This window comes from Gambusia affinis, linkage group LG06, assembly GCF_019740435.1.
Source record: "Gambusia affinis linkage group LG06, SWU_Gaff_1.0, whole genome shotgun sequence".
Lineage (NCBI taxonomy): Eukaryota > Metazoa > Chordata > Actinopteri > Cyprinodontiformes > Poeciliidae > Gambusia > Gambusia affinis.
In genome coordinates, this window is record NC_057873.1 from 26055814 (window position 1) to 26081690 (window position 25877).

The 25877-nt window shown below is 39.9% G+C and overlaps 2 protein-coding genes across 9 annotated transcripts in view; both read right to left on the reverse strand.

Moving 5' to 3' along the window:
- The window catches only part of dixdc1a (DIX domain containing 1a), a 28570-nt gene extending 28226 nt beyond the window's left edge, over window positions 1-344 (reverse strand). For 2 of the 3 annotated variants that reach the window (XM_044119207.1, XM_044119204.1), the window contains exon 1: window positions 55-344. The gene's annotated coding sequence lies outside the window, so the exon portion shown is untranslated. The remainder of the gene's footprint in view (window positions 1-54) is intronic. The other variant, XM_044119202.1, reaches the window with a different exon arrangement.
- An 8257-nt stretch (window positions 345-8601) lies between these two features.
- The window catches only part of lrfn1 (leucine rich repeat and fibronectin type III domain containing 1), a 176747-nt gene continuing 159471 nt past the window's right edge, over window positions 8602-25877 (reverse strand). For all 6 annotated transcript variants that reach the window (XM_044119219.1, XM_044119220.1, XM_044119222.1 and 3 more), the window contains 2 exons: window positions 13389-14784; window positions 8602-10342 (listed from right to left, as the gene is read on the reverse strand). In XM_044119219.1, the coding sequence (XP_043975154.1) occupies window positions 9451-10342; window positions 13389-14764 (2268 nt within the window). In that variant the 5' untranslated portion in view covers window positions 14765-14784 and the 3' untranslated portion in view covers window positions 8602-9450. The remainder of the gene's footprint in view (window positions 10343-13388; window positions 14785-25877) is intronic.

Sequence of the window (25877 nt, forward strand, 5' to 3'; positions counted from 1 at the left end):
TCGGCAACATTTCCAATAAACGCCCGTTTCAGGTCTGATCCTTTAGGAACTCACCACAGCTAGTTTATATGAGGTCCTAATGACTTCCAGAACAAAGGTGAGACGATCCACGCCTTTCTCGGAAACGCAGCGAAATCCAAACAGCTGATCCGGTGCAGGTGCAGCAAAGTTGTTGTACTTTTTACCAGTTTTACGACAAAAACTTCTCTCCAAAGAGAGAAGTTTCCCCGGTCAAGACAGTCAAGAGTTTCCCGTTGACTGTCGCTCTTTTCTCCATTTCTACTTCCGATTAGCTCGCCTTAGGAAAAGCGTTGCTAATTGTTGTTAACGTCCGGAAAGATCGCGCATGCGCACAATGCTGCAGGGTTAAAAAAATAATGTACTGGTGAACCGTAGCCTCGCTTTCGCGGTAGAACAATTCTGATAATTTTCTGACCTGTGAAATGTGACACGCTCGGACCTTGTTATCTAGACTTTGTGTTGACAATTAGCAAAACACTGCCTCCCTTTTTTTTTTTTTTTTTTTTTTTTTTTTTTACATATCGCATACATTTCAGGTATACATACATCATGTTCCAGCTGTGTCTGTGCACATGTGACTCCGAAGTCTGCCTCCTTTTCACAAACAGGGGAAAGAATTTAACGCTTGAATGTGTTGATTTTTACATCAGACAATTTCCACATTTTAACTACCGAAGATAAAAAAAATAGCAAAAAGAGCCTTAATGAAACAATCCTGTTAAAAAAATGAATACTTCTCAAAACTAGTGCAATGCATCAAAAGGTGAATCTCTCGTTTTAAGTAGGTTTATAATTAAAACACTTACTCTAATACAATATAAATGCCACCCATTTGTAATGTCTTGGAGATAATTTTACTTGGCAAATGTCAATGCTAATAGCATTTGTAAAACTTTCAGTAACAAAATAGAAATGTCAGAGCTGGATGATTGAGAGATGACATATAAAATGATATTTTGATATGTTGAGCAACCTATATATGGAAAAATGAAAACTTTATCTTGAGCAGAAAGGCACGCTCTACTGCAGATTTGAAGCTATAATTTGATACTTAAACATATAAAAATGAAAAAGGTGAAGAAAAGCACTACCTCTACCTGATCTCTAAAAAACTACAATCTAGTTTGGAGCCAAACAACAGAGATGCATTGACAGCAGGAAATGATTTGATAACTGAATGAGTGCTTCTCACTTCCAGCGCTTTGAAATAACCTTTTCGACATTACGCTGTGACATGTTCTGATAAAACATCTTGTGATTCTTCTCAATTGTTAAGTTGGGGGGTATTGGGGGATGAAGGGCAATTTCCTATACAAAAGCTTTGAAGGATCAAATACCTACTCACTCACCTCAGTCAGAAAACGCATTATTTATGATTTAATTCAGAGCCATGCTGGAAAATTAAAGAGAAAATGGTGCTCTAGTCTACTTCATCTGGAAAAACAGTCCACTTTTATTAAAAAAATTTTAAACAGGACAATTTGCCAACAGCCTATTTTCATCAGTAACGGAGGAGAATAATAATAATCCTAGGTTTCTTTTTTAGGACAGTTGCCAAACTTATACAGAATCACAGTTCTGCTGAGTCGACCGTTCCCTCGGCTCTCAGCGGTAATGACTCGGTGGAGTTCTTTATAAATAAAACCGGTTGAATCACTGGCCTCCTCCCAAACGTGATTATTCATTCTCAGTAAAAGAGTCACTCAGCATTGAATGTAACCGTAGAGCCCGATCTGTATTTTGGACTGTTTTGATTCAGTTGAGCTTTCCAAGTTATCAAAAATATTCACTTCATCTAAATCTTCAGCTTGGATGTTAGACCCAATGCCAAGCAAACTAAGGAAGTTTTCCCTTTGATTGCCGTCTCCAGCTTAAATGTGAATAATCTATCCTTGGTAAACAAATGTGTACACAGGGTTGTAAGTGAGACTTGATAAGTTGCAGATATATTGTTGTTATTCCTTTCTGATATAAAATTCTTGAAAAAAATAATTGCCAATCAAGTGTGTGAGCATCTAAACATTAACATCCCTTTTGAAAGGTTTCGCTCAGGTTTCAGAGCTCATCATAGCACTGAAAAACAGAACTGATGAAAACTACAAATAATATTATCTTGGCCTCAGAAAACAGACTGTTCTTGTTTTATTAGATCTTCTTTGACAAAATTGATCACAATAATCTCTTAGAAAGACCTGAACATATAGGGATCAGAGGACAAGCACCAGGCTGCTTTAAATCTCATGCATCTGATAGATTAAAATTTGTTCAGGTTACTGGAAAATCTTCACCTTCCAGGGTTACTTGTGGTGTACCACAGGGCATAGGGTCGGAGCCAATTATCTTTATTATATATGTGTGAAATTTGTGAGATTATCAGACAGTATATCATCAGTTTTTAGTGTTGTGCTGATTACGCTTAGCTATCTTTACCATAAAGGTTAGGTAAACCATGGGCATGTCTTGAAGACATAAAAACCTGAATGACTTAAAATTTCCGGCTTTTAAAATCAGACAAGACAGAAATAGTCGTCTTTTGACAAGAGCCTTGAGAAAAGAGGCGCCTAAGTCAATCACTTCATCAGTATGACATTCAATTGGCCTCCAGTAATAAACCGGGTATTTTTTACTGGTACATGTTCTTCAAATCCAATATTAATCAGGTTTCTTGGATTTTCTTATTTCGCCTCTGCTTAGGCTATCCTGACCTATCTCTGCTATAGGCTTAGTATGAATAAATACATAACAGTATAAATAGGTTCAGCTGAACTGAATAATCTAGTTTCATAATCAAAGTAAATGCATTCATGATTTAGAAAATGTTAGTAAAGAAGCTCTAAATAGCTCAACTGATGAGCAGCAGGTTGCCCTAGCCTATCAGGTGTTGCCGTCTCTGTAATTACAGAGAAAAAGATCTCTTATCACCATTAACAACCCTGAAAATATAGATTTTTTTTTCCTCCTCTCCTGTTCTAACCTTGCTAACATCATCATCTGTGCAAGCTGGTAGCAAATGGTTAGCCCCATGGCATGTGGCTGTTTTGAGATAATCTAATGCCAATGGAAGTGTTTTGTAAACCAGTCTGAAATTGTGTTCACTGTAAAAGCCTGGAGCCCTTTGCTAAGTCTGTGTCAAAAGGCTAAACGTTCCCTCCAAGCAGAGGAAAGCTGTGAGATTTGCTCGTTTGTAGCTGACTGAATCCCCGGAATAAAAAAATAAAAAAAGAAAAGCAAATTAAAGTCATGAAAACAGGCCTGTTTCTTCAAGAGAACCTTCACTACAACTGCTTCAAAACGTTTAGCCAAAACCCGCAGCTGAATATGTTTTACAGCTCCCAGCAAAAGTATGATCATTCACAGAAATTACAAGTTGTTTTTCCACTGGAGCTGTGATTCCAGGAGTCATTGGCTGTATTAAGGATAGCACTTTATGCAACAGTATTCCTAAAATCCTTTGGATTTTATCACTTTACCGCCACAAACGCCAACATTGGGATGTTTGTCCCATGGGACTTTACTTGCTAATCCAACACATAGTAGCACAAAAGTGTGAACTGAAAGGAGAAGATAAAGAGGTTTTTTTTCTAAATGCTAAATTCTGCAAAGTGTAGCAATATCTTTGCTTTTAGCTTGACAACAACAATATTAGTAAAAAAAGAAAACATCTTTATGTAATTTTATCTCAGTGTGAAAACATTTTAGGTAAGGTGATCAATAATAAGCGACTGAGAGGCCCTGAAGAACTCTGGAGCAACTGCAGAGATGCAAATCACAAAAAACAACATCGTAAATATGTCAGAGGAATGTAACCAAACTAAACTTGTTGGCTAATTTACTTCTACTTGTGCCACTAGTAGAAAGCAAACTAACACTGATAATCATTCACTGATCTCAAAATGACACTAATATTTTGGCTGAGTTGATGAAGAATGTGAACAACTTTGATAAGGTACTTTATGTGCATACCCATAGATATAAGAAACATGTTGGACAACTCAGTTTGTTGATTCAGTAAAAAAAAAAAAGACATCAAGTACCTCTGTTTGCCTCTGTGAAGTGTTGAAGTGAAATGCCAAGTAGCAGACAATGTTTCCTCAGTTGTGCAGTCGGTGTTTCACTGTGATATTCCTCCGGGAATACTAAGGTCCAAGGTTTTAAATTCCCCAGTGGGCAAATGTTGCCACTCTGCCCTCCAGTGAGTTTACCTGTAGTTATACTTCGCAGGCAAAAAGTGGGCTTTGTGTGTAAGGTCAGAGAAATTACTTTATTTCAAGGCTTTAAAGAAGTAAAGCCTTGAAATAAGTGACTATTTCGCTTATTTCAAGCAAAATAGGACTTTTAGGTCAACTTAGAAGTTACTTTAAAGAGGATGCTGATTTTCCAGACACAATCTGTTTTCTTATTACACAGGCAAGTAACTATTGTTACGTTCAGTTGTTTTGAAACATTCAAACATTCCTTAAAAGAAACAAAACTTCCTATTGTGACACCTTGAAATAGGGCTTCTGTCGCTTTAAGAATCTCCAGGTCTTCTCGACGCTCCGCCTTCAGCATGTCGTCACATTGCTTCTCCTTACGGCGTTTACAACCATTCTTAGGAGCGTTGGAGTGAGTAGTAGTTTGCATGTTGAGCTCAGCTGACTTGCAGTTCCACCAGGTGTTTGCTAATTGCTGCTGCCATTAGTCTGGAGGTGCTGAGCGGGTAAAGTGCGGGGCGGGAGTGTAATGAGAGACGGAAGCTCGGCTGTACACTGCGGCTCCATGGAGGAGCTTTGTGGAAATGGGCGGAGCTTTGTGAGAACGTGCATTTAGGCATCTACCCAATGGCTGCTGCGAAAGATTCAAGGAAGCCTCAAACATGCATGAAAGAATTAAAGCTACACTGACGAGGGAATTACATTACAACATGATATAAAGCTTTTAAAAAGTTGACGTTACATAATAACTCCCACTTTAAAAACTTTAGACATTCATGTTTCAACACAGCTTGTTTGCTGATTAACGATCTTGGCAATACTCAAACTCAACATGTGCTAACCCATCCCCAGGCTGGGCTTTTCACACTCACATCAGTATGCATTAGACATAAAATTGGATCTTGAGTGAAAAAAATAATTGTCTTCTCACTGAATCCAGGCACCTTTTCCCTCTTTTCCCTCCCCCCACAGCCACTCAGAACTGCTGATGAAACACTTAGCTCTTACCCTACTGTCTGCTAGTTTGGCTGTCCAAGCCAATTTTTCAGGACGGTTGAGATCTCTGCGTCCTCTTACCTAAGCAGATTCGGGGTTGAATAATGGTTACAGATCGGAACAGACTGAAATACTTCCCCAGCTGGGAGAGACGGTCTGCTGCACAATCTCCAAGCCTTCGCTGTCAGCGAGCTAATGCCGAGATGGACTGGAGTTGCAAAGTTAGTGCGCCGGGGACTTGACAGCTAAAGCACTTTCGCTCTAAAGGTTTAGTCTTCCTGTAAATCAGAAGGAGGGAAATTTCAGGGTTGGTTAAAATGCAAAATCTGCAAGGTGAAAACTGGCCGCGTGTGATGAGTGAAGATGAAGGATGACCCGCTTCTTACACTGAATCTACTCCATCACCATGGATGTTAAAAAAAAAAAAAAATCTGCTTCAAATAGAGTACAAAACGGGCTCCAGCTTTCTGAGAAATCTCATCGACATCTCGCTGTCTGAGCAGCCTGGCTTTTATCTTAATCTGTGCAGCTTTGGTCAGAGGAATGGAGGCCGTTTTCTGCTGAAACAAACAAACAAACAAAAAAAAATCATAATTTGTCGTTGTTGTCATTGTGCATCCCTGACTAGAAAAACTAATACGATGTAAAACGCAGCTAAATGTAGCAGAGAGAAAATTAGATGATCCTTTGTGTCTAAAAATACACAAAGTTTCCTTCAGAGGTTTACATCCAAAATCCAATTGTTATTTCAGCATGGAGTGATCTTGCAGAAACAAAATGATTACTAAAAAAGAGATATGTATTCACATATTTGATCAACAAAGAGTCCAGATTATGCAACAAGGCTTTACTGCCTCGTAGCAAGTAGCAGAGAAATCACAAACTTTTTGTTGCCATCTAACACTATATTTATGCTTGACAGCTACGAAAAGCTTCTCTTCCAAACTGAATTAGTAGAGTCCATTTAAATGTGTGATATTTCGGCATTAATTTGGCTTTTATTCATAGTCCATGATTTCATACCAAAGTATACTGGAGGTCAGGATTTTGGAGAAGCTTAAAGTTAGTCTGGCTTATCTTTTCTCAACCCAATTTAAATCTGCTTCATGTCGAATCAATCAATTTTTTTTTGGAGGCACAGTGGCTCTGAAAAGTATACAAACTCCTGCCATGATGCTAGCTTTTATAATTTAAAAATGACGCTTTGATGTGATGCAAAACCTGCAAGAGAAAACCTAATTACTCAGAGGACAAAAACTAAAAACCCACAAAAACATGAAAACGTTAATCTGATAAGGAAAGAGTTCATAAAAAAAAAGAGAAAAGAAGTAAAAAACAATCAAGCCTGAACTATACCAGAAGATTACTAATGAGTCCAAAAAGCCTACGGTGGCTGTCAGGGTGCAATTAGCTGAGGAAAAGATAACCAAACATCATTTGGGGAGTATGAATCTGCTTTTATCGCAGACGATATATAATTAATTTAAAATTGTGAACTCAATTCTAGTTATTAAAAATCTTTAACATTGTCATCTGATCAGTTCAGTCTGAAAAAAAAAATCTATAAACTGTAAATGAAGATGAGCTTCTTCCCTATAATGAGAGTGTCTAAACCTCTGCCTGGAATGGTACTTAAAATAGCATTCATTAGTGTAGTTCACATTAATTTGGATTTTATAATTATATATCAAAGAGTAACAGAAAGGTAGTGACACAGGGTCTGCAGAGGCAGGTGAGTAAAATCCTAACAATGATAGAAAATTTATTTTTCAATTTGACTTCACTTTTCTATAATTGTGTGTTTTATTGATAATATCAACATGTCTAAGGTCAAAATAGCTGTTGAAGTTTTGGAGAAGACCAGAGTGAATAAGTGCAGTGCTGCGCCTCACCTCTGGTGGCGCTGTGTTGCACACAGTTAAGGAAGCAGGAAGAAAGTTTTCGCTTGTCCATTGCTCTGTCTCCCTTTATATCGCCAATATATTTGCGTCATTCCACATGTTCTACATATGGTAACGTTCCAACAGACTGCTTGATATATTTAATGAAAGTGAGCAACATGTTTAGTCTTTCTAATCGGTTATTTCTTGAGCAGTGGAAATGCGCAGGGTGTGGGAGAAAGTGCCGTCACAACAGCCAACAGTGTTCTTCTTCTACACGTCAAAAACACTGAAAAACAATCGTAAAATACAACAAATGTAGTCGAAATAGGTCACTTTTCTCCTTGGTGGCCTGCCAGATTTTTAAAAATGAAATTAAAACGGACTCCCTTTTTTTTCTTCATTTTTTACAGCTGAATGATATTACAGAAGCGCATTGCATTCACCAAAGGGAAAAACCCACGTATTTTGTCCCAGCAATATCCACATAGAATGACTGCATAAAATAATAAGGATAATTTTATGGACGTATTTCAATCTTAATCAGAAAAGAAAAAGGTCAATCAAATAAAATATTCAAATAATAATAATAATAATAAAATAATAATAATAATAATAATAATAATAATAATAATAATCATCATCATCTAATTTTACCTTACATCAATTAAAGAATAGTTAAAAGCTTTAATAAGTTATGGTCAAAACTGAAATATAAGCTTCTATATTGGGTTTCTTCACCTGACTCTGGACCTTATACGTCAATGCAGAGGATCACTTACTGTTATGTTCCCACATTTGCCGACAGTATGATTGGTTAACCTTGCTAATTTTCAATGCTCAGTACTAAAACATAAGAGCTAAAACTACAGCTTTCCCCATAAACCAGACCTTTCTGTCCAGGGTGGTGCACGTAGCTTCCGCTGTTTATGATTCACACTAATACATTCTCAAGGAAAAGCGCCTAATTAGAGACAATGGAAAGCTCTGTCTCCCCCTTGTGGTGAACATTTGCTCATTCGCCGTTGTGTAACAACAGCTGGCCTCAGCACCACGTCCAGTTGGCTTGTCCCTCGCAGTCACACATCCCACTCCACTCTATTGGCGCTGTGACGCTTTCACTTAAAGCCTCAAAAATAGCACTGAAGAATCAAATATTTATGATTTTGATTCGTGTGTCCCTCTCTTGCTCGCTACAGTGGACACAGGAGGAGCACAAGGCATAAAATAATCCAACCACAACAACAGCAAAAGCACCAAAACAAAAACAAAACAAAAATACAAGCACTACTGATACAGTTAACCCACACAAAAAATTTAATACCCTTCATGAGGGGATAAATGGTTCAAACTTGGACATACTAAATACTGAGAGGTGTGATGACAGGTTTTTAATGTAAAAACTTGCAGCCAACACCCAAATGCTCTGTAAAAAGTCACGTGACGTATGACTTATTTACTTTACATAGTTAGTACACATACACCAATGTTTTAATATACTTATATATGTCTTTGTTTGTTTGTTTGTTTGTTTGTCGTCTTTTATCTAGACCAGCCAGATACAGTACCGATGAATATACAGTCACGTCTGGAACAATACCTATTCAACATCGCACAGTCTGACCGCCCATAGCAGAATCTCACATCAACCCCTTTTTATCCACTAACATTAGAAATGAGCATTCGAAAAAAAAAGTAAACTCTGCTTTTTTTGTCATTAATATTGTATAGACTGGTGTTGATACTTGTCCTTGTATCTCGTGTCTTCTGTGCAAAAGTTTTTTTTTTTTCCTGATCAAAACAAAAAAACAAAAACATGATTGACATAACAGGGTACCTGGCTGTTCACTTTACAAGTTACTGCTTAATGAAGTTTTTTTTTTTTTTATGATTATTATTAATTTTTTTTAACAATTAAACAGTCACATCCAAATGCCACATCCCTCTCCCCCCGTTGGTGTGCCACAGAAAACGGTGAAAACCGAAAAGCCAAAAACAACACTTCCCACCGCCGTCAAGAGTGGGAGGTTTGTGACTACAGTGAGCAGCATCCTCCATTCATACATTTAAAAGAATAAGGCACCGCTGCAAAACAACCCCCCAAAAAACAAAAAAAAAAACAAAGAAGAAGAGTCATGGCCCAAGTAAACCTCTCTTGGAGCACGATGGGGAGGAAGCAGGATGACGGGATACTGTTCTCCTCCAGCAACTCACAGGAAGTCAGCATGAGTACATAAATGTGCTTGTTTTTAATCATCGTTGTGCTGTATGGCATGTAGACGTTTCGTGTTTTTACATGTTACGTTTGTGCCTTTTTTAAAACGTTTCTTTGTTGGTTTTTTTTTGCTACACTGCTTTCCTCAAACCGTGCTCTCAAGCATCCACTCAGTGCTGCTGAATGTAACTCTCCTGTTGGCGAGCGGCGATGACTCCGTGTTGAGCTGGTTGGTGGACCTGTGCCACCTCGTTCTCGCTCTGCGCGGGTAACTGTGACTCTGAAATATGGAGTAATCCCCGCCATCGAAAGAGAATCTGTGCCTAGTTCGTGCCAGCTCGTTGGGGAGTAACCCCACGCTGGCCAGGGCGCTTTTCTTGTCCTTAAGCCTGGGCGCCTCCTTAGTGCCGGCATTGGAGCCTATGAGGCAGAGGGACATGGTGGAGCCGGTCAGGCTGCTGTCCGTCTGCGTGTCCTCAGATGGCGGCCCGGAGCGCTGAGCATCCAGGCTGCTCCTTCTCTTCATCTTGTCCGCATTTGGGGGCAGCTCCACTTCGAGGACCGCCGTCGCGGCCGCCAGGTCCTCATTCTTCTCGCTGTCCACCCTCAACACCAGAGCCATGCACTCTTTGGGCGCCGGCACTTCGCCCTCGTCGGACGGCTGCTTGGACGCCGAGCTCTGCAGCCGATGCTGGCTGCCGTTGGTCTGCGAGTGCATGGCGGAGCTGGGCTTGGCCTTGGCGTCCACGGGGCTGCCGTAGGCCTTGTAGCGGATCATCAGGATGATGATGAACACCAGCACGGAAGCGACGATGATGCCGCCGATAATGATGATCATGGTGCCTCCCAGGAACTGGCTGTGCATGAAGCGGCACTGGCTGACCTCGTTGGCCGTGTGGAACTGCACGCAGCCGACCACGCGCGTGGCCGTCAGCGACGTGATGCCGTCGTCGTACACGGCCAGCACGCAGAGGTCATACTCCCGTCCCGCAGCCAGGTCGTTGATGAGGAAGTTTTTGCTGGTAGACGGGATCATTCTACGGAGGAAGAGAGAAACGGTGCAGTGGTTATGATGTAAAGGCCTTATAAAAATGGAAGCACCACAGCCACACATACCGACCTGCATACAGTGTTAGAAATCACTAAAATGTGCATTTAATATTCAGCCCCTCCAAGTCTTCTGAGGTGAACCTCTACATGCTGAACCTTTCTTACTGTCTTGGGAAAATAGTTCAACCCAAGCCAAATTGAATGACATGTACCAACGAGCAGCAATTTTCAAGTCTAGAGAAGAGTGAGATTTAGGTCAGGACTTGGACTGGGCCAACCATGGGCATATGGTTTGGTAGGACTGAAGTGCTACGTTAGATGCTGAAATACATTAAACCTTTCCACATCTTCATTCCAGATCTGTCCGCTGTGTTATTTGAGCTCTATGAAAACTTTGAGGCATTTCCTTTAGTGGTATCAGAGTAATGCCGACTTTCCTCCCACCTAACCATAATTTGCAACAAAATCCCAACAGAACATCCTGAAACCTGTGGTCGTTATGCGACAAAACGTGAAAAAGTTCAAGGGTTATGAATACTTTGGCAAGACATTGTATGAAAAAATAACATGCGCTCCTTAAGGCTTGTTTATAAAATGAAAGCAAAGGTGTTAAAGTATAAAAACGCTTTATTGCCTTCCTACAACAGCTGCAGGCTGCAGGACAAGTGATGAGCGCTGGGAAGAGGGTGTTTTGTTGTGTGATTACCTAAGGTCAAGTGCAAGATTACGCTAAATACGCAGGAGAAAGGCATTGTCTTCGGGTCAACGTTGCCGTTAATATAATTAGAAGCCTGTTCCTTTTCCCTAACGGCGGACTTTGATGGTTATCATTTTGTGGGTAATAATGTACCACCTAAAGACAAAATAACACTCAGCTCCACGCTGAAACTGAATGAGAAAATTATACAAGAGAGCTACTCATTATACCTGATAAAAGCTAAAAAAAAAAAAAAGAAAAAAAAAAAAGAGAGGGAGCGTATGAAAGCATGTAAACCACTATTATTAGTCTGCTCTGCCAAAATGAAATCCTGAAATACAGTAAATTTGTGTCACAGAATTCAAAAGGAACACATGAAACTTAATCAAAAGACTTTCTATTGGTACTTTCAGCCCCGTGTTTTAGGGGGAGAGATATTTCTACTGCAGCATAAGCCTTTGTAAGCCGACACTAAAAGCTATTCAATCAATTTTCAGTTTTATCCTGTCTACTATGAAATTCAACTGTACATACCTTTTTTTTTTTTTTACTGTGACTTAACATTAGCATAGCACTCACATTTAGATTGCAGAAAGAAATTATGATTCTGTATTAGCATGGTGTTGTTCTTCAAAGTCGTTTTAATCCTATAATTTAGTCGCCGCTAATTGCAAACACTTGGGTCTGGATTTCAAGTGTCTGTGTTGTACTTCGGTAGTTACATTGCCTAGCAAAAGTATTCCTACCCATTGAACCTTAGCTACAGTTTGTCATGTTACAACTACATATATAGTTGGAATTGTTTTTATTTCGGGAATTACATATGATAGATCAACAATAAATTGAGCACCGCAAAGAAGTGGAAGAAAAATGTTCCAAGTTTTTTTATTTATTTATTTTTTTAATTTTTACGAATAAAAACAGGGGAAAAAAACCATGTTGTGCATATATATTTAGTCTTCTTTACTCTTTACTTCTTTACTGAATAAAATTAAATGCAGCAAGATGCCTATAGAAATCACTTTATTGGTAAACAGAGCTAAACTAATAAATTAATAGAGTTAAAAACCAATAAGATATCTGGATTCCGAAATGTGGTGAGGGCAACATCATTAACCTTTTTGTTAAGGTAAAAAAAGACTTGAGACTGAGGTACATGTTTTCACGTGAAAATATGTCAAAACGTGAAAACAGACTTTTATAAATTTTCCATATTTTCACAAATCAAGCAATTTAGAAAGCTGGTTGAAGCAAGAAGCCTACATCAAAAACTGTACAACTGTTGTTGCACCGAAAAGTAATTCTGCAAGGTCTTTGGCTTCCCAAACTGGTGCATGCAATATTTCTGTTTGTTAAAAAAAAAAGAAATAAATTCTAAGCTTAAACGTGACAAAGAAAAACATTTATTATTGCACTTCATCTTGGGTATTTGTGCAGCTTATATGCTTTTCATATCCAACTCAGAAAGCAAACATACTAAAAGTTTAAGCTTTAATTTGTAACCTTTTGGGCATTAGAGAGAGAATAATACCCAAGGGGGAAAAAAGCAATTTGTCAACCTAAAGCTTATTAATGCTCTCAAGGCCAGTCTGTTCTTTCATTGTTTTAACTTGTTACTGTAATGTGATAGTTCTGTTTTCTATTTGCAATAAGCAAATGATGTGAATCCTCTACAACAAAACCTCAGCTTTACAGAGTTTTTCTAATTTCTTTCTGTGCTGCAGCCAATTATTTCAAATCCCTTCTAATGATACAGTTACATGGAGTGAAATACTTATTGTGCTATTGTTGCTGTCATATTACATTCTAATTATGCTGATTAAGACCATTTGGCTCTTTGGGGTAGTTGGACTTGCAATGCAATATAAGCGTTTGCAAGAATTCACTCAGTTTTGGAGCAAATGTGGGGAATACACTGAATCAATTTGATACCACTTGAGATTTTTTTTCTTTTTACGATGGCTGCTCTCCAAGAGTTTTGGACTTATTCTCTCCTTACTTCGTTAATGTGGGACCCTAAATAGATATAAACATTGTTAAATAATTTTGGGGATTCCAACTCCAAATGTCTACTGCAATGTTTCTCAATCCCGGTCCTTAGGGATCGCTGCCATGCATGTTTTAGGTGTTTCCCTTCTGCCACACACTTGATTTAAATAAGTGGGTGATTTACAAAGTTCTGCAGCACTAGATGGCATGCGGAGGAGGTCAATCATTCGAATCAGGTGTTCTAGAACAGAGGAATCTAAAATACGCAGGGCGATAGTCCCCAAGGACCAGAATTGAGAAACACTGGTCTACTGGAACACACTCATCCCGCCTCCTTCCTGGCTTACCTGTACACCAAAGTGTCGTCTGCAGTGCTGTTGTACTGAATCTGGTACATCCTGATCCCAGGTATGTGGCGTTCAGACGGCCAGCGGATCACGGCGGAGGACGAGGTCAGCTCCGTGACCAGGACCCTTCTGTCCTGCTTGTCGTAGCCTTTTGTGTCATTGCCAGCTTTGGAGGAAGTGGTGATGTCGGAGAGGCCGGGGTCCTCGCGCATGTGGCCGGTGTTGTTCACAAACAAGGGTAAGGGGATCATGCTGATCTCCACAGCGGCCGTGGCGATGCCGGCAGCATTGGACGCCACGCAGTTGAACGACCCGCTGTCCTTCAGCGTGGTGATGAGAATGTCAAGGGTGCCGTTGTCATACAGGATGGTGCGCGAGTTGTTGTGCACCAGCTTGCCATCCGGTGACCTCCAGTGAATGTCTGGATCTGGATCCCCCATGGCTTTGCACTTTAAAGTTACACCCTGGCCCTCCATCACATAAGGCTTAGAGGAGTAGTGCTTGGTGATCAGCGGGGGCTCGCAGATGAACTCCTCCTCCTGTATCGACCAGAAATATTTGTCCATGAGGTGTTCCGGCGAGGCGCAGGTCTCCAAGTCATCCTCCCGCGTCAGCCGGCGCAGCCATAGCAGCTCACAGTTGCAGTGGAGGGGATTCCCGCCAAAGCTCACCGCCAATGTGGATGAGCTGGAACCTTTGGCATCCGACAGAACCTGGGCGTGCTGGAACAGGCTGTCCGGCGGAAGCTTCTGCAGCCGGTTAGAAGTCATGTCCAGGCGGACCAGCTTAGTGAGCAAAGTGAAAGTCCCCGCTTCTATGTGGTCGATAAGGTTATGGTCCAAGGTGAGTGTGTTAATGTTAGTCATTCGGGCTATGGCCTCCCAGGGAAGGCCGCGCAGATTGTTGTTGGACAGATCCAAGTCCTCGATGGTGGCGACAAACTCGTCGAAGGAGGTCGAGGCCACCTGGTGGATTTGGTTGTTCCCGAGGATGAGGTGCCGCAAGTTGACGAGGCCTTTGAAGTGATCGCTCTTTATGACGCTGAGCCGATTCCCGTCCATGTGGAGCGCCCGGAGCGAGCGCAGGCCCAGGAAGGCCTGGGGCACGATCTGGCTGATGGTGTTGCGAGATAAGGTGAGGTGGACCAGGCTGGTCATGTTGAGGAAGTCCTTCTTACGGATGATGGTGATGAAGTTGTCGGTGAGCCGCAGCTCCACGGTCTTGCGGTCGATTGTGGGGGGCACGAACAGCAAGCCGGTCTTTGCGCAGAGCAGAGTCAGAGTGGGCGAGAGATGCTGGCAGATGCAGCGGCCGGGGCAGCTGTAGCCTTTCACCAGTGCTGCACACAGCAGCACGCACAGAACCAGCCGGTCCATTGGTGATTATTTTGCAGGCACTGTGTGAGAGGCAGAGAGAGGAGAAGAAAAAAAATAAGAGAGACGGTGAGTAAAAAAAAAAAAAAAAAAAAAAAAAGAAGAGATCTTTGAATTAATAAATAGCATCATAACCTTTTATGAGAGCCTGCTGAAAAACATCCAGAGTCTGACCAAGATTGCTGAGACTGCCAGGGAACCATCAATCACAAAATGAAATAGAGCTTTGCTGAAATAATGGCACCTGAGATGATGAAAGGCTGTGCCTGCACGGTAAGAAGCCTCTGCAAGTCTTTTTAATGGAAATATCAGAATGTTTTTGCTTTTTTTTTTGTCGTTTGTTTTTTGGAGCTGCATCACCACCATATAATATAACAGCTTGAGTGATCACAGTGCCTATAATAGGCAACCATACCATCGTCTAACAAAGTGTATTTGTTTTTCCCCAGACTGCGTTTTACATCGGGGTGGAGGAATTAAAGCAGGAAAAAGGGCGCTTGTCAAACAGGGCTGGAGGATTTCTATAACCTTTTCACGTTCCGCTGCCGGTGCTGCGAAAAATTAGACAGCAACCTGTCATGTAAATCAGAACAACAAAAAGCCAAGGTGAAAACAAATAAAGCAGGAGTTGATTTGAATCCGTCTCTTGAAGGGCTTTCTAGATGATTCTTGGATTTTGAGGGATGTTCTGATCCTCTGATTCCCCTTTATTGATCTCAGCCTGTGAAAGAACTCGCCTCTGGTGACCGGGGTTAAGGAGTGATCCTTGGCTGCAGGAGCAGAAGAAGACCCCCGCACCCCTGTGGAACATAAACAGATGCCATTTTGCCAGGCGTGTTAGCCTCTCTGGCATCCACCTCAACTGCAAATGCCTTAAGCTTGATTGCTGATGTGAAAGCCCGTTGATGCTGATTAGGTAGCAAGATGCCAACTTTCTTTTCCTGTCTAGGTTTGCAGCCGGACACATGGGCTTCTGCAGCCTCCATCTGATCTCACAAGGTGAGTCCCCCCCCCATCCCCCCTCTCCAGGTCTGGAATGCCAATCCAAAGCCATGTTCAGTATAATTATTCTAATTGACCGAGGAGGAGTTGTCTAAGGATTTTCTGTGCGTCTTTCAGGATTTGTGACACAATGAGCCATAATTTTACAGCCCTATTATTCATCACAGACATGGAAAAATTACATTTGCTAAACAGTAGTCAGCTCTTTAATGATCAACGCTTTGTTTTGGTTTGACCTGAGACAAACCATGAAGACATGCCAAAGAACCTCACGCCACATGCTCAATTATATGTTTTTCTAATATTGTGCAACTCTTCTATGGTCCCTTTGTGGTATTGTAAACTTTGGTGTGTGCAAGAATTTTTTAGGTCATACTGCTGCTCAACAGGTATGCTTGGAGTGGATCAGTGAGAAAGAACGAGTGTTATGGCAACGGACCCTAACCACTGGTTCTGGTCATCAACCCAACGGTTGGGAAACCACTGATCTACAGAGGTTGACGTTAAGAGGAATGCTCTAAGATGGGAAAGCATCATCAGAGAAAACTGAATTTTGTCCTTTTGGCTAAAGGTAGTTGTAGAAAGTATTGATAGCAATGTTATCAAAGATTGTGGCCATTAGTGATTTTGTTTACAAAACAAAATAAAAGTTATTTCATTCATTGAAAGGTATTCCTCCCTGTATCAATGTATGCAAATGAAAGGGATGATTTTCAAAAGATTTTCACAGCTTCACCCAATGACTGTTGGAGATTGGCATCAGCCCCCCTGTATCCCTGCAAGGATAAGTAGGTGAGGATGGACTGTATCCTACTGCATAAAATCAAAATGTATTACTTTTACGTCCCTTTACCAGAAGTGCTACCAATTATGTCCAGCATACTGAAGGAGTCAAAGCAATAGTAATGAATGCACAGATTGTCAGTAGCTCTGAATATGATTTGAATTCTTGCTGCATGACTCATGCGGCATTTTAAATGTCACATATCAAATTTCATTAAAAAGTTGGAGTCGGCCAGTTTTCTTTCCCTTTCATGTGTTGTCTCTATTAAGAAAAAAAAAAAAACAATCTGATGACGCAGTGAGACAAATAAGACTGGAAGTGCTTTGCTATCATTTGACTCTGACCTAAATTGAATTCACGAGACGCTGCTCCACTCACACACACATTCACACGCGCACGCCTGCTACAACACACTGCAGACTGGATGGCAACTAACAGACAGACAACAGGGCATCTTGTTAGCCACGAAATACTGCCACCCAATCAGAGCTCTCATTAAAATCTGGGCTCCTATGATATCATTATCTAAGGCCGGTGGAACAGCTTGAAGCGCAGGTTCAGGCTGGTGGGAGAGTTTTATCAAAGACTGCTGATCAAATTTACTCAATGCTGGCAGCACTGGCTCGACTTCATCCCACATTTCTCTTGACCATTAGTGTTGAGAGAGGAACTGGAGGCAGACCTCTTCTTGGTTTTATGTGTTTTGCCCTTTTCTCTCACCTTACTGAGTCATTGAGATGTAACTTTCTTAAACTAGACCAGAAGACTGCAACATATATATATATATATATATATATATATATATATATATATATATATATATATATATATATATATATATATATATATATATATTCAGCTACAAATATTGTGAGATTAAGCCTCGTGCAAGTGAAACACACTATTGGTATTGGATGATTTATGAGCTACCCCTTTAGAATAAATTTATTTGCGACGCTTTTTACCGCTGGCAGCAAAGTGTGACAGATTGAGTGAGACTTGGGGGGTCTGGAGTGTACCTCATCCTTTCTGTGCATTAGATTCCCTTCATAAGAGCTGGTTAAGCCGTGTTAAACTTCGACACATTAGTGACCTTGCTCGATCGCGTTAGTATTCCGATGCTAACTAGGACACGAGGCTCATGGTTTCTCACAGGACCATCTGTGCCTGAGCACTTTCCGCCACACCATCAAGGATACTCCACTGAGCTCTCCGCGTCTCTGGGAGAGGGGGGAAAACTTTGTTGCCACAGCAACTCTCGTTCAAAATGTAGGTCTTTGAATTGCATTAAGAGGAAGACGAGCTGCTCAAAAAGCGAAACTCCAGCCCTAATGGGTTCAAAGCAGGCCTGAAGTTGACGTGAATAGATGTATAAATGGCCAAATGAGTTAGATGAAAAGGGCAGCTCCACCTCACGTTCAGTTTATTGCTTGAAATTAGTGCCGGTCACTAAATCCAATAACTGGAAAACAGGCAAAATGAACCAGAGCTGAGGTTTATTCTCTGTGGCCAGCCACCTGGGGGGGGGACAAAATATTACAAATAAATTACATTCAGACACAATTTCAAGTTTGTATCTGCGTTGTTTGTTTTCAGGAGCTGCAGTGCATCCATATGGATTGATAGTTTATCATGCTACGACTACTGTTTCAATGGGAATTTATGTGCTAAACCTACTCTGAGCAGCGCAAAATTGGGAATTGGAAGGAAAACATTCATCCACAGAAAGTGTTTGCCAGAGAAAAATAACTCACCAAGGGTGGCCAACTTCGTTCCTCAATTTCCAGTCTTGGAAGAATCAGATGTTTCTCTTCTCCAAGTCAAATCAAACTAGAACTACAAGCAGTTATCAGCGGGTTCCAAGATAACCCAGTAAGTCCGCCCCTCACATCCTGGTTTGTGATACAACGAACAATGTCTGAAATAGTCACTTGCTGGTTAATTTGTATGGAGAGAAAAAGATCAAATTTTTGTGACAGTAGTTTGGTTGTTTGCCCGCACATGCGCCAACGTGGATTCCCAACTTTGGAGAGAATGTCAAATCTTTACAAATTGAAATAAGTAAAAACAAATACAAACAGGCATTTTTTGGGGAGCCACTTAGACTCAAGGGGACTTTGGTTTTATCACATAAAACTCTAATAATACTTTGAGGGTGGGGTTTGTAACAAAATCAAGTGGTATCAATACTTTTGCCTGCGACAGACTGGCGACCTGTCCAGGGTGAACCCGCCTCTCGCCCAGAATGCAGCTGGAGATAGACACCAACAACCCTCCCAACCCCATTAGGGACTAAGGTGAACAGAAAATGGATGGATCAATACTTTTGCAAAGCCCTGCAAGTCAAGAAAATTATTCATGCTAAAAACGAAAAACAACAACAAAGAAAGCACACTTAGTTGAAAAGGAAATTGCCTTTACAGCTTCATAAAATACAGTCTGCTGTTAGGGCAGTGGTCAAGTCCTTACGATTTATCAAACAGCAGCTGGGTGCAGAGACCGTAGCTGGAGTGGCTTTTGTCTCTCAGGTCCCTTTGGGCTCTGCAAAGACACATGACCTCGCTGATATAATTGATGTTTGCTTCACGGGCTCCCGGTAATGTTCTGGGCAGTCATAATTATTCGCTGCTGGAGCTTCCTGTCTCGGGCCGTGCACAACCCGAGCCAGGTTGGTTCCGTTTCCATTGCGGATGCTTTTGTTGTCACGCCTCTGCGCAATTAAAAACAAAACACATCGCAACATGGCTCGGCCTTCCTAAGTTTCCTGAGGAAGTACAGTCATTTTTAACAATTTATATAGTGACACATGCCAAACACCCACAAGCATACAGAGCAGTGAAACAAACTGCTACAGACTGTGTCACAACAAAAAGGTTTCCTGTACAATTAGCTAATGTGTAAAACCTGCAAAAAACCCCCCCCCAAAAAAAACATACTCTTTTGTCTGAATCTGCTATTCAGGCAAAGCAGAGCTAGTCATCAGAAAAACGTAAACAAGCAATTTCATCCAAACGAATTTTATCGGCGAAGCTACTCGAGTGTAAAATACCACATCAGAACAAAACATGCCGCAGCAGCACATAAAGCTAATGTCAACATCCACAATTATTTCTAAAGAAGTATTATTTTACTTACATGACTAATCAAGGCTACATGAAACAATTGAAAGTTGAATAGATATTAGAATTTGGCACAAATGTGATGGTTGAATAACTTTAGTAACAGATTCAAAACAATAAATATGTTTGTTGTTGAGCTCATATGTGTATCCACTCAATAATTTAGCTGCAAAAAGGTTTTTTTTAATTGAAAATATTGCTTCTTTTGTCAACATATGGTTTTCGAATGTGATTAATTGCGATCAATTAATCACTGACCCTGCAATAAACTTGATTAAACGTTTTACTCGATACCGACCACGAATTCAGACGGATAAAAAAAATGTAAAGAATTAGAAAAGAATGTTTTCATCTCATTTTTAAAATCTTTTTTGTACTTAAACGTTTTGTGACCATGTTGGGCTGAGAGGTCCATGATGTATACAATCTATGTCAATAAATTGGTTCATTTAAGTTAAATAGCACCTTCCACAAACACAAAAAAAGGCTCTGCAATGACAAACCATAAGAACACACTAAAAACAAACATTATTAAAAAAAAAAACAACACACAAAAAAATCTCTCATACCTATAATAAAAACACATAGAATAACAATGTCCAACTGACCCTGGATTTGTCAACAGGTTAAGGTTTCCAGATGAGGGGAGGAGGAGAAAGACACAAGTTGAGGAAGATCGCGTGCGTTTGTGGAATGTTCAGGTCAACGCGGTGTGTGTAAATCTTACAGAAATGTTTTGCATGCACAAAGTATAACTTGTGAATATTTCACCTTGATGTTGATTTTTCTGGACTTTGCTCTTTGGAGTTGTGCTTAGAATAAACCAAGGAGAAGCTGGATCTACTAGTCTGTGTCTGCTTCTGAACGCAAAAAGATGAAGCCGAGTACAGGACAAGAAAACTGCAAAAAACTTGGGTCTGTGAAAGTCAGTCTAAGTCCAGACGTGTGTCTGGACTTAGCTGTAAGTCCACCTGCAGATGGACTTACAGCTGCAAACAGGCCTATCATGATAACACATTTTACTGGACAATAAACTGTCGCAGAAAATGTTGCGATAAATGATGGTATTGTTGTTTTGAGACCATTTTCAAGTGAAATATTGATAATGGCATAAAACTGCAAGTTTGCCCATTCACAGGTTAATAAACCCTGCATAGAGAACAGCTAGTCCTGGAACTGCAAGTTATTTTAAATATTCAAAATAAAATTCAACAACCAAAAACGATAAATAAAAACAAGCTATAAACCAAACACATCAAATAAGACAGATTATAATCTCTCAAAAATCGCCCTTCAAAAAATCTTGAAAATCAGAATGGAAATCATTGATCACATTTTAATTAATCATGCAATTAATTGCTTACTTGCAAATTACCTGTAGCTGTAATTTTGGTAAAATGCGGTTATGAAAGAAACAAAACAAAGATTTGTATTTTCTTTCCACCCCTAAATTATGTACCACTGTTGGTCTATTACATAAAATGTCAATGAAATGCCTTGTAGTTTTAAGATGAAACATATTAAAAAATATCTCAGAAGAGGTTCAGAGGTGTGAATACTTTTGCTGGACTTCTGTTTTGCTATTTACTAAAAATTGACAGAGTGGAAGATCAACTTCAGGGTGACGACGCATCGCTCAGATCCTGCTGGAACCCATTTTCTATCTTATTTTCAATACGCAAGTTCATTTTTAGCAGATGAAGTTCAGAGGACAAACATTTCCTCTTTTGTAAGTTTTCAGGATTCCTCCATGCTTAAGTACGCAAGGATTGAAAGTCCAAAGTGAAAACTAAAACAGAGAAAACCTACAGAAAACCTGGTGAAGTCTTGGCCAAGACCGCTTTTAAAAATATTACAGCAAAGTCTCCAGAAGGAAATTAGGGATATTTCTTTTGCACTGTATTATCCACTGATAAGTCAGAAATAGCTATGGCTTCAGGGCCTTTCTCCTGCAAGGCTCATTATGCTCTGATTAGCCTGCAGTGGCTAAGTTGGCAAACCTCAGGAAGTCTTTATTAAAATGCGTCTCCTGATATTGTAAAGTAAAGAGGGGGGAAAAAAGTCAGGCAGAAAAAGAACAGAGGAAAAGTCTCATTCCTTCTGGTCGTCAAAACCTTATATAACCTTCTAAGTGAAAAAAAGATAAACCATGCTACAGAACTCTTTTATAATAATATAACATGGTTTTCCAAGGGTGAAGAAGATCTCTTTGACCAGAGTCGTCTTGCTAGAGTTAACGCCCCATGATTAACCCGAATCATGGTTATTAAAGTAGTTATTAAACCGAATAATGGTTGTTATTCAAATTTTAATGGCTTTTCACATCGGATGGTCTGGTAGACTTGGTTGCTACCTTTGCTACATTTTCAGCTGGTGCGGTTTGCTTTCACACTGCACTGTGTCAAACGAAGATATGGCGCTAATGGGAACAACATGAAAACATCTTAAGAGGACAACTTCCTTCTTCACGAAGTGTAACAAAAGATGGAGCGGCGTCAGATTTTAATGGTTCTCTCTAGAAGTAGACTAAAGCATTTGTCTTGGTCGTGTTTACCCAGAACTCTTGTATAAATTTCACGCAAGTTTTACAAAAGTTACATCTCCATGTACTTATTAAGCATATAATGTGCATCTGATTTATTAAATGACTCTCAGTGTAGAGCAGATGGGAGCTAAGCAGGTCTACCTATGGACAGTGGTGAGTCATAACTCTTTCTGTCTTATAGGTTTGCTTTTGTGGGTGGAAAAACAAACGCATATAAAATACCTTCATTTAAATACTGGAGGGAGATTGAGAAAACTAGGAGCTTTGTGAAGATGATGCTCACTCTGAAGACGGCTCCACAGGGAAAGTAATTAAGAATCAGTAAGTCATATGCATCTTTTGTTTCGCCCCTTCCACCTTGTCTTTTATACATAAGTAATTACTAATGCACTATTTTGACAGTTTGGCCCTTAAACATTTTTTTCCTTTACCATGTGGATGATTAAATGTATTGAAAACTGACTGAAAAACGTGGCTTCTATCCTCACAAACCCGAGACAAAACATATCAGTTGATGACTGGAGATAATTTTTTGGTGAAGCTTTGACCTGTTGGTACTGATTTCAGCTGATTCTGGTTCCTCTTTAGAAACTGTCCCATCAGAAGAGAAAAGAACAGCATTGAGAATAGGTTTAGCCTTCTCCTTCCTGTCCAGAGTAGTTATTAATCATTTAACGAGCAGAGGCAACGTCGCCTCACGTGTGTTAGAGAGCTTTCAGGTGAAAACTGGGTTTTACACATTCTTTAGTATCGTATATTATATCGTAGATTGTATATTAGCCTTAGCATGACTATCAAGGTTAGCATGACTAGCATTAGTAATACCGCAGTCTTTGTGTGTATTTTCCAGAAAATATAGAGCTGGATTGTACCACATGTGGCCCAGTGGACATTTTTGACCTCTGGACACAAATGTCCAGAGGTCGGAAACGATGCAAATTTAAGAATTTGTATCGTTTAAAATTTTTTACAAATTTGGCCCCCAGGTGTTTCAGTCATCTCTGAATCCATTGCCTACACCCACGTATCCCACGTTGATCATCTCCAGTAGCCATTGTGCGCCACCAGCGCTGCCAACCCTTCAGCCATTGTACACTAGAAAATGTTGGAGACATTTAGAAATAAAATACAAAGTATTTTATGTCTACATAGCCAAGTTTTTAGCAATTCTCTTGGATGGACCACATCTATTCAGGAACATTTGCTCAAAAACGGACTTTGGCGCATAGCTACTTTTAATTAATTTATCAAACTTGGCTGGATACAGCAAAGAAAGAGGAACCCAAATTTTGTTATCATTGAGAAACTAGTTTTTCCTATTCCTTTCAATCAAGACCCAAAAGTTGGATACCTTTCTTTATATAAGAAAAGCCTCCAAAGATTTCTTTACATTTCAGATCCATAATAGTTTAGAACACATAGATGAAAAAAAGGCAAAAAAAAAAAATTACTGCTTTGTTTGTTTAATTAAGTTATTGCAGAGTTAGGTTATTGCTATGTAGGTAAAAATATCATCATAGAAGTGTGTGTGTGTGTGTGATGTTTATCATATTTCTATTAAATATTAACTAATGACTTGACAATTTTGACCCAAAAACTGGTTTAGATTCTTTTCTTAACTCTCTAAATCTCTCACAGCCTGAATTAACCCCCAAAAATGAGAGAGAAAAAATACAGAACCAGAACCCAATTTGGACGTAATGACTTACTGCACCAGGCCCGAGTCAAGCCCTGAGTCATGTAATAAATTAAAATTTAATCGAATTATGTCAGTAATAGCTTATTTTAATCATGAAATTACTATCACTGAGATTAGTGCAAACCCACATCTCACAAAGCTTCATGTGAGTCACAGACCAAGCTTTGGCATGCGCTTCATTCTGCCCGGGTCTTACCGTGGACACATCTTTATTAACTGGGAATGCAGTAATCTTTGCTCCAAGCCATACTGAATATGTATTATAAAGGAAACTCTCTTCTGAGCCCCAAAAGTCTTAGAGAAAAGTGTTCACATAAGGCATGCAGAGGGCGGTTATAAAAGTTTAAAGGTACAGTCGATTAAGGCAGCCGTCCAAATTTTGTGGAATAGCAACTAAAGTTGGTGTTAAAGATTCTGTCTGCGGAAAAAAAAAAGATGTTCTGTCTGGGTCAATGTTTTTGGAAAGCAAAAAGATGATCTTATTGGCACAGCTAACTCCCAACATATCTTAATTTATAGTAGGAAAGGAGGGCAGAAAAAGTCCAAGCTGGGCTTTTTCTGCAAGTTTAGAGTAATAGTGCAGTATATAAGAAGTTTACATACACCGATCATCTTCCATGGATGTCACGCTGATCTCAAAGCAGGCAATCTGTTCTGTAAATACGCCCTCAAACACATTCGTACATCTCTTATGATTTGCAGAAAAGCACCACTGACTGAATCACAGACCAAACCAAATGCTGTTTTCAGTCAGCTGGACGTCTGACCACTTTTCTATGCAGAATTGGCAGCATGCTGCCATCACCTTCCTTGACAGGTGGGCCGATGTTTTTTAGGTTCGAAAGCCTCACCTTGACCCTTCCATTCTTCTTGTTATTGTGGCCAAACAGCTCAATCTTTCTTTTTCCGTCCGACTGTAAAGGTCTTCCGCAGAAGACAGTCGACTCGTCAAAACTTCAGCAGTGCTTCTCTCTTGATAGGCAGCCTCTCTTTCCATTTTAATGTGAAACTGACCTCACTGTGGACGGCAGCACTCCTGTCTCAGCTGTTGCCGATTTCTATCATCCGTGGTACAAAATCACAAAGAGATGTTTGACCAAATATCAGTGTCAAAATCCATTCTAAATTAAAACTTGTGTACCAAACTAGTCTTCTTTAAAAACTAAAATAAAATCACACTAAATTGACCATAAAACTCTAACATGTAAATATGTTGTGATAAATCAAGTTATCAGAAGCAGAATCTGAACTAAATGTTTGCTTTTTAAGGCAATCAGCTGCACCCAGGAATGTGCATCTTTTTTAAAAAAAATTATTTGTTTATTTAATTAATTTAGATTAAAATGAACATGTGCCATGCTAACAAAAACAAATGTTTTGACCACAAAGGAGTAGTCTGTAGAAAGAAAACCTCTTGTATCGTTTACTGGTTCTCTCAAAAGTCGTATAGACGCATCTTTAAACACAAAACAGGCAATGTTTATGTAGAGAAATAGTAATAATGGGAGAAAAAAAGACATATTTACTTTGCAATGAATCAATATATATAATTTTCTTAAAAGTAAAACTCCAACTTTACCAGTAATCAAGTGCTTAGCATCCGGTAATGAATTCTAATAGATCCATAAGGGTCTTAATTACTCTCTTGATCTCTAATTCTGAACACATCTGTCACATTTTTATCAATTTAAGAAAAAACACACAAAAAAAAACTAGAAAATGCACTTTTATCTACGAAAATGCTAATTTTCACAGACACCGCATGTTTTTACACAGAGCACACATACGCTGGTATGTTAAAAGACACGCTACCCACACACACACACCAGAGAAAACAACACACACACACACACGCACCCCCTATTCTCCTCCCCCCACACGCCTACACACAACAAAGTGAGTTGTCAAGAGGACAGAACAGAGAAGGGGGAATAAATTAATGCTACACGTGCCTCTTTTAGCTGTGC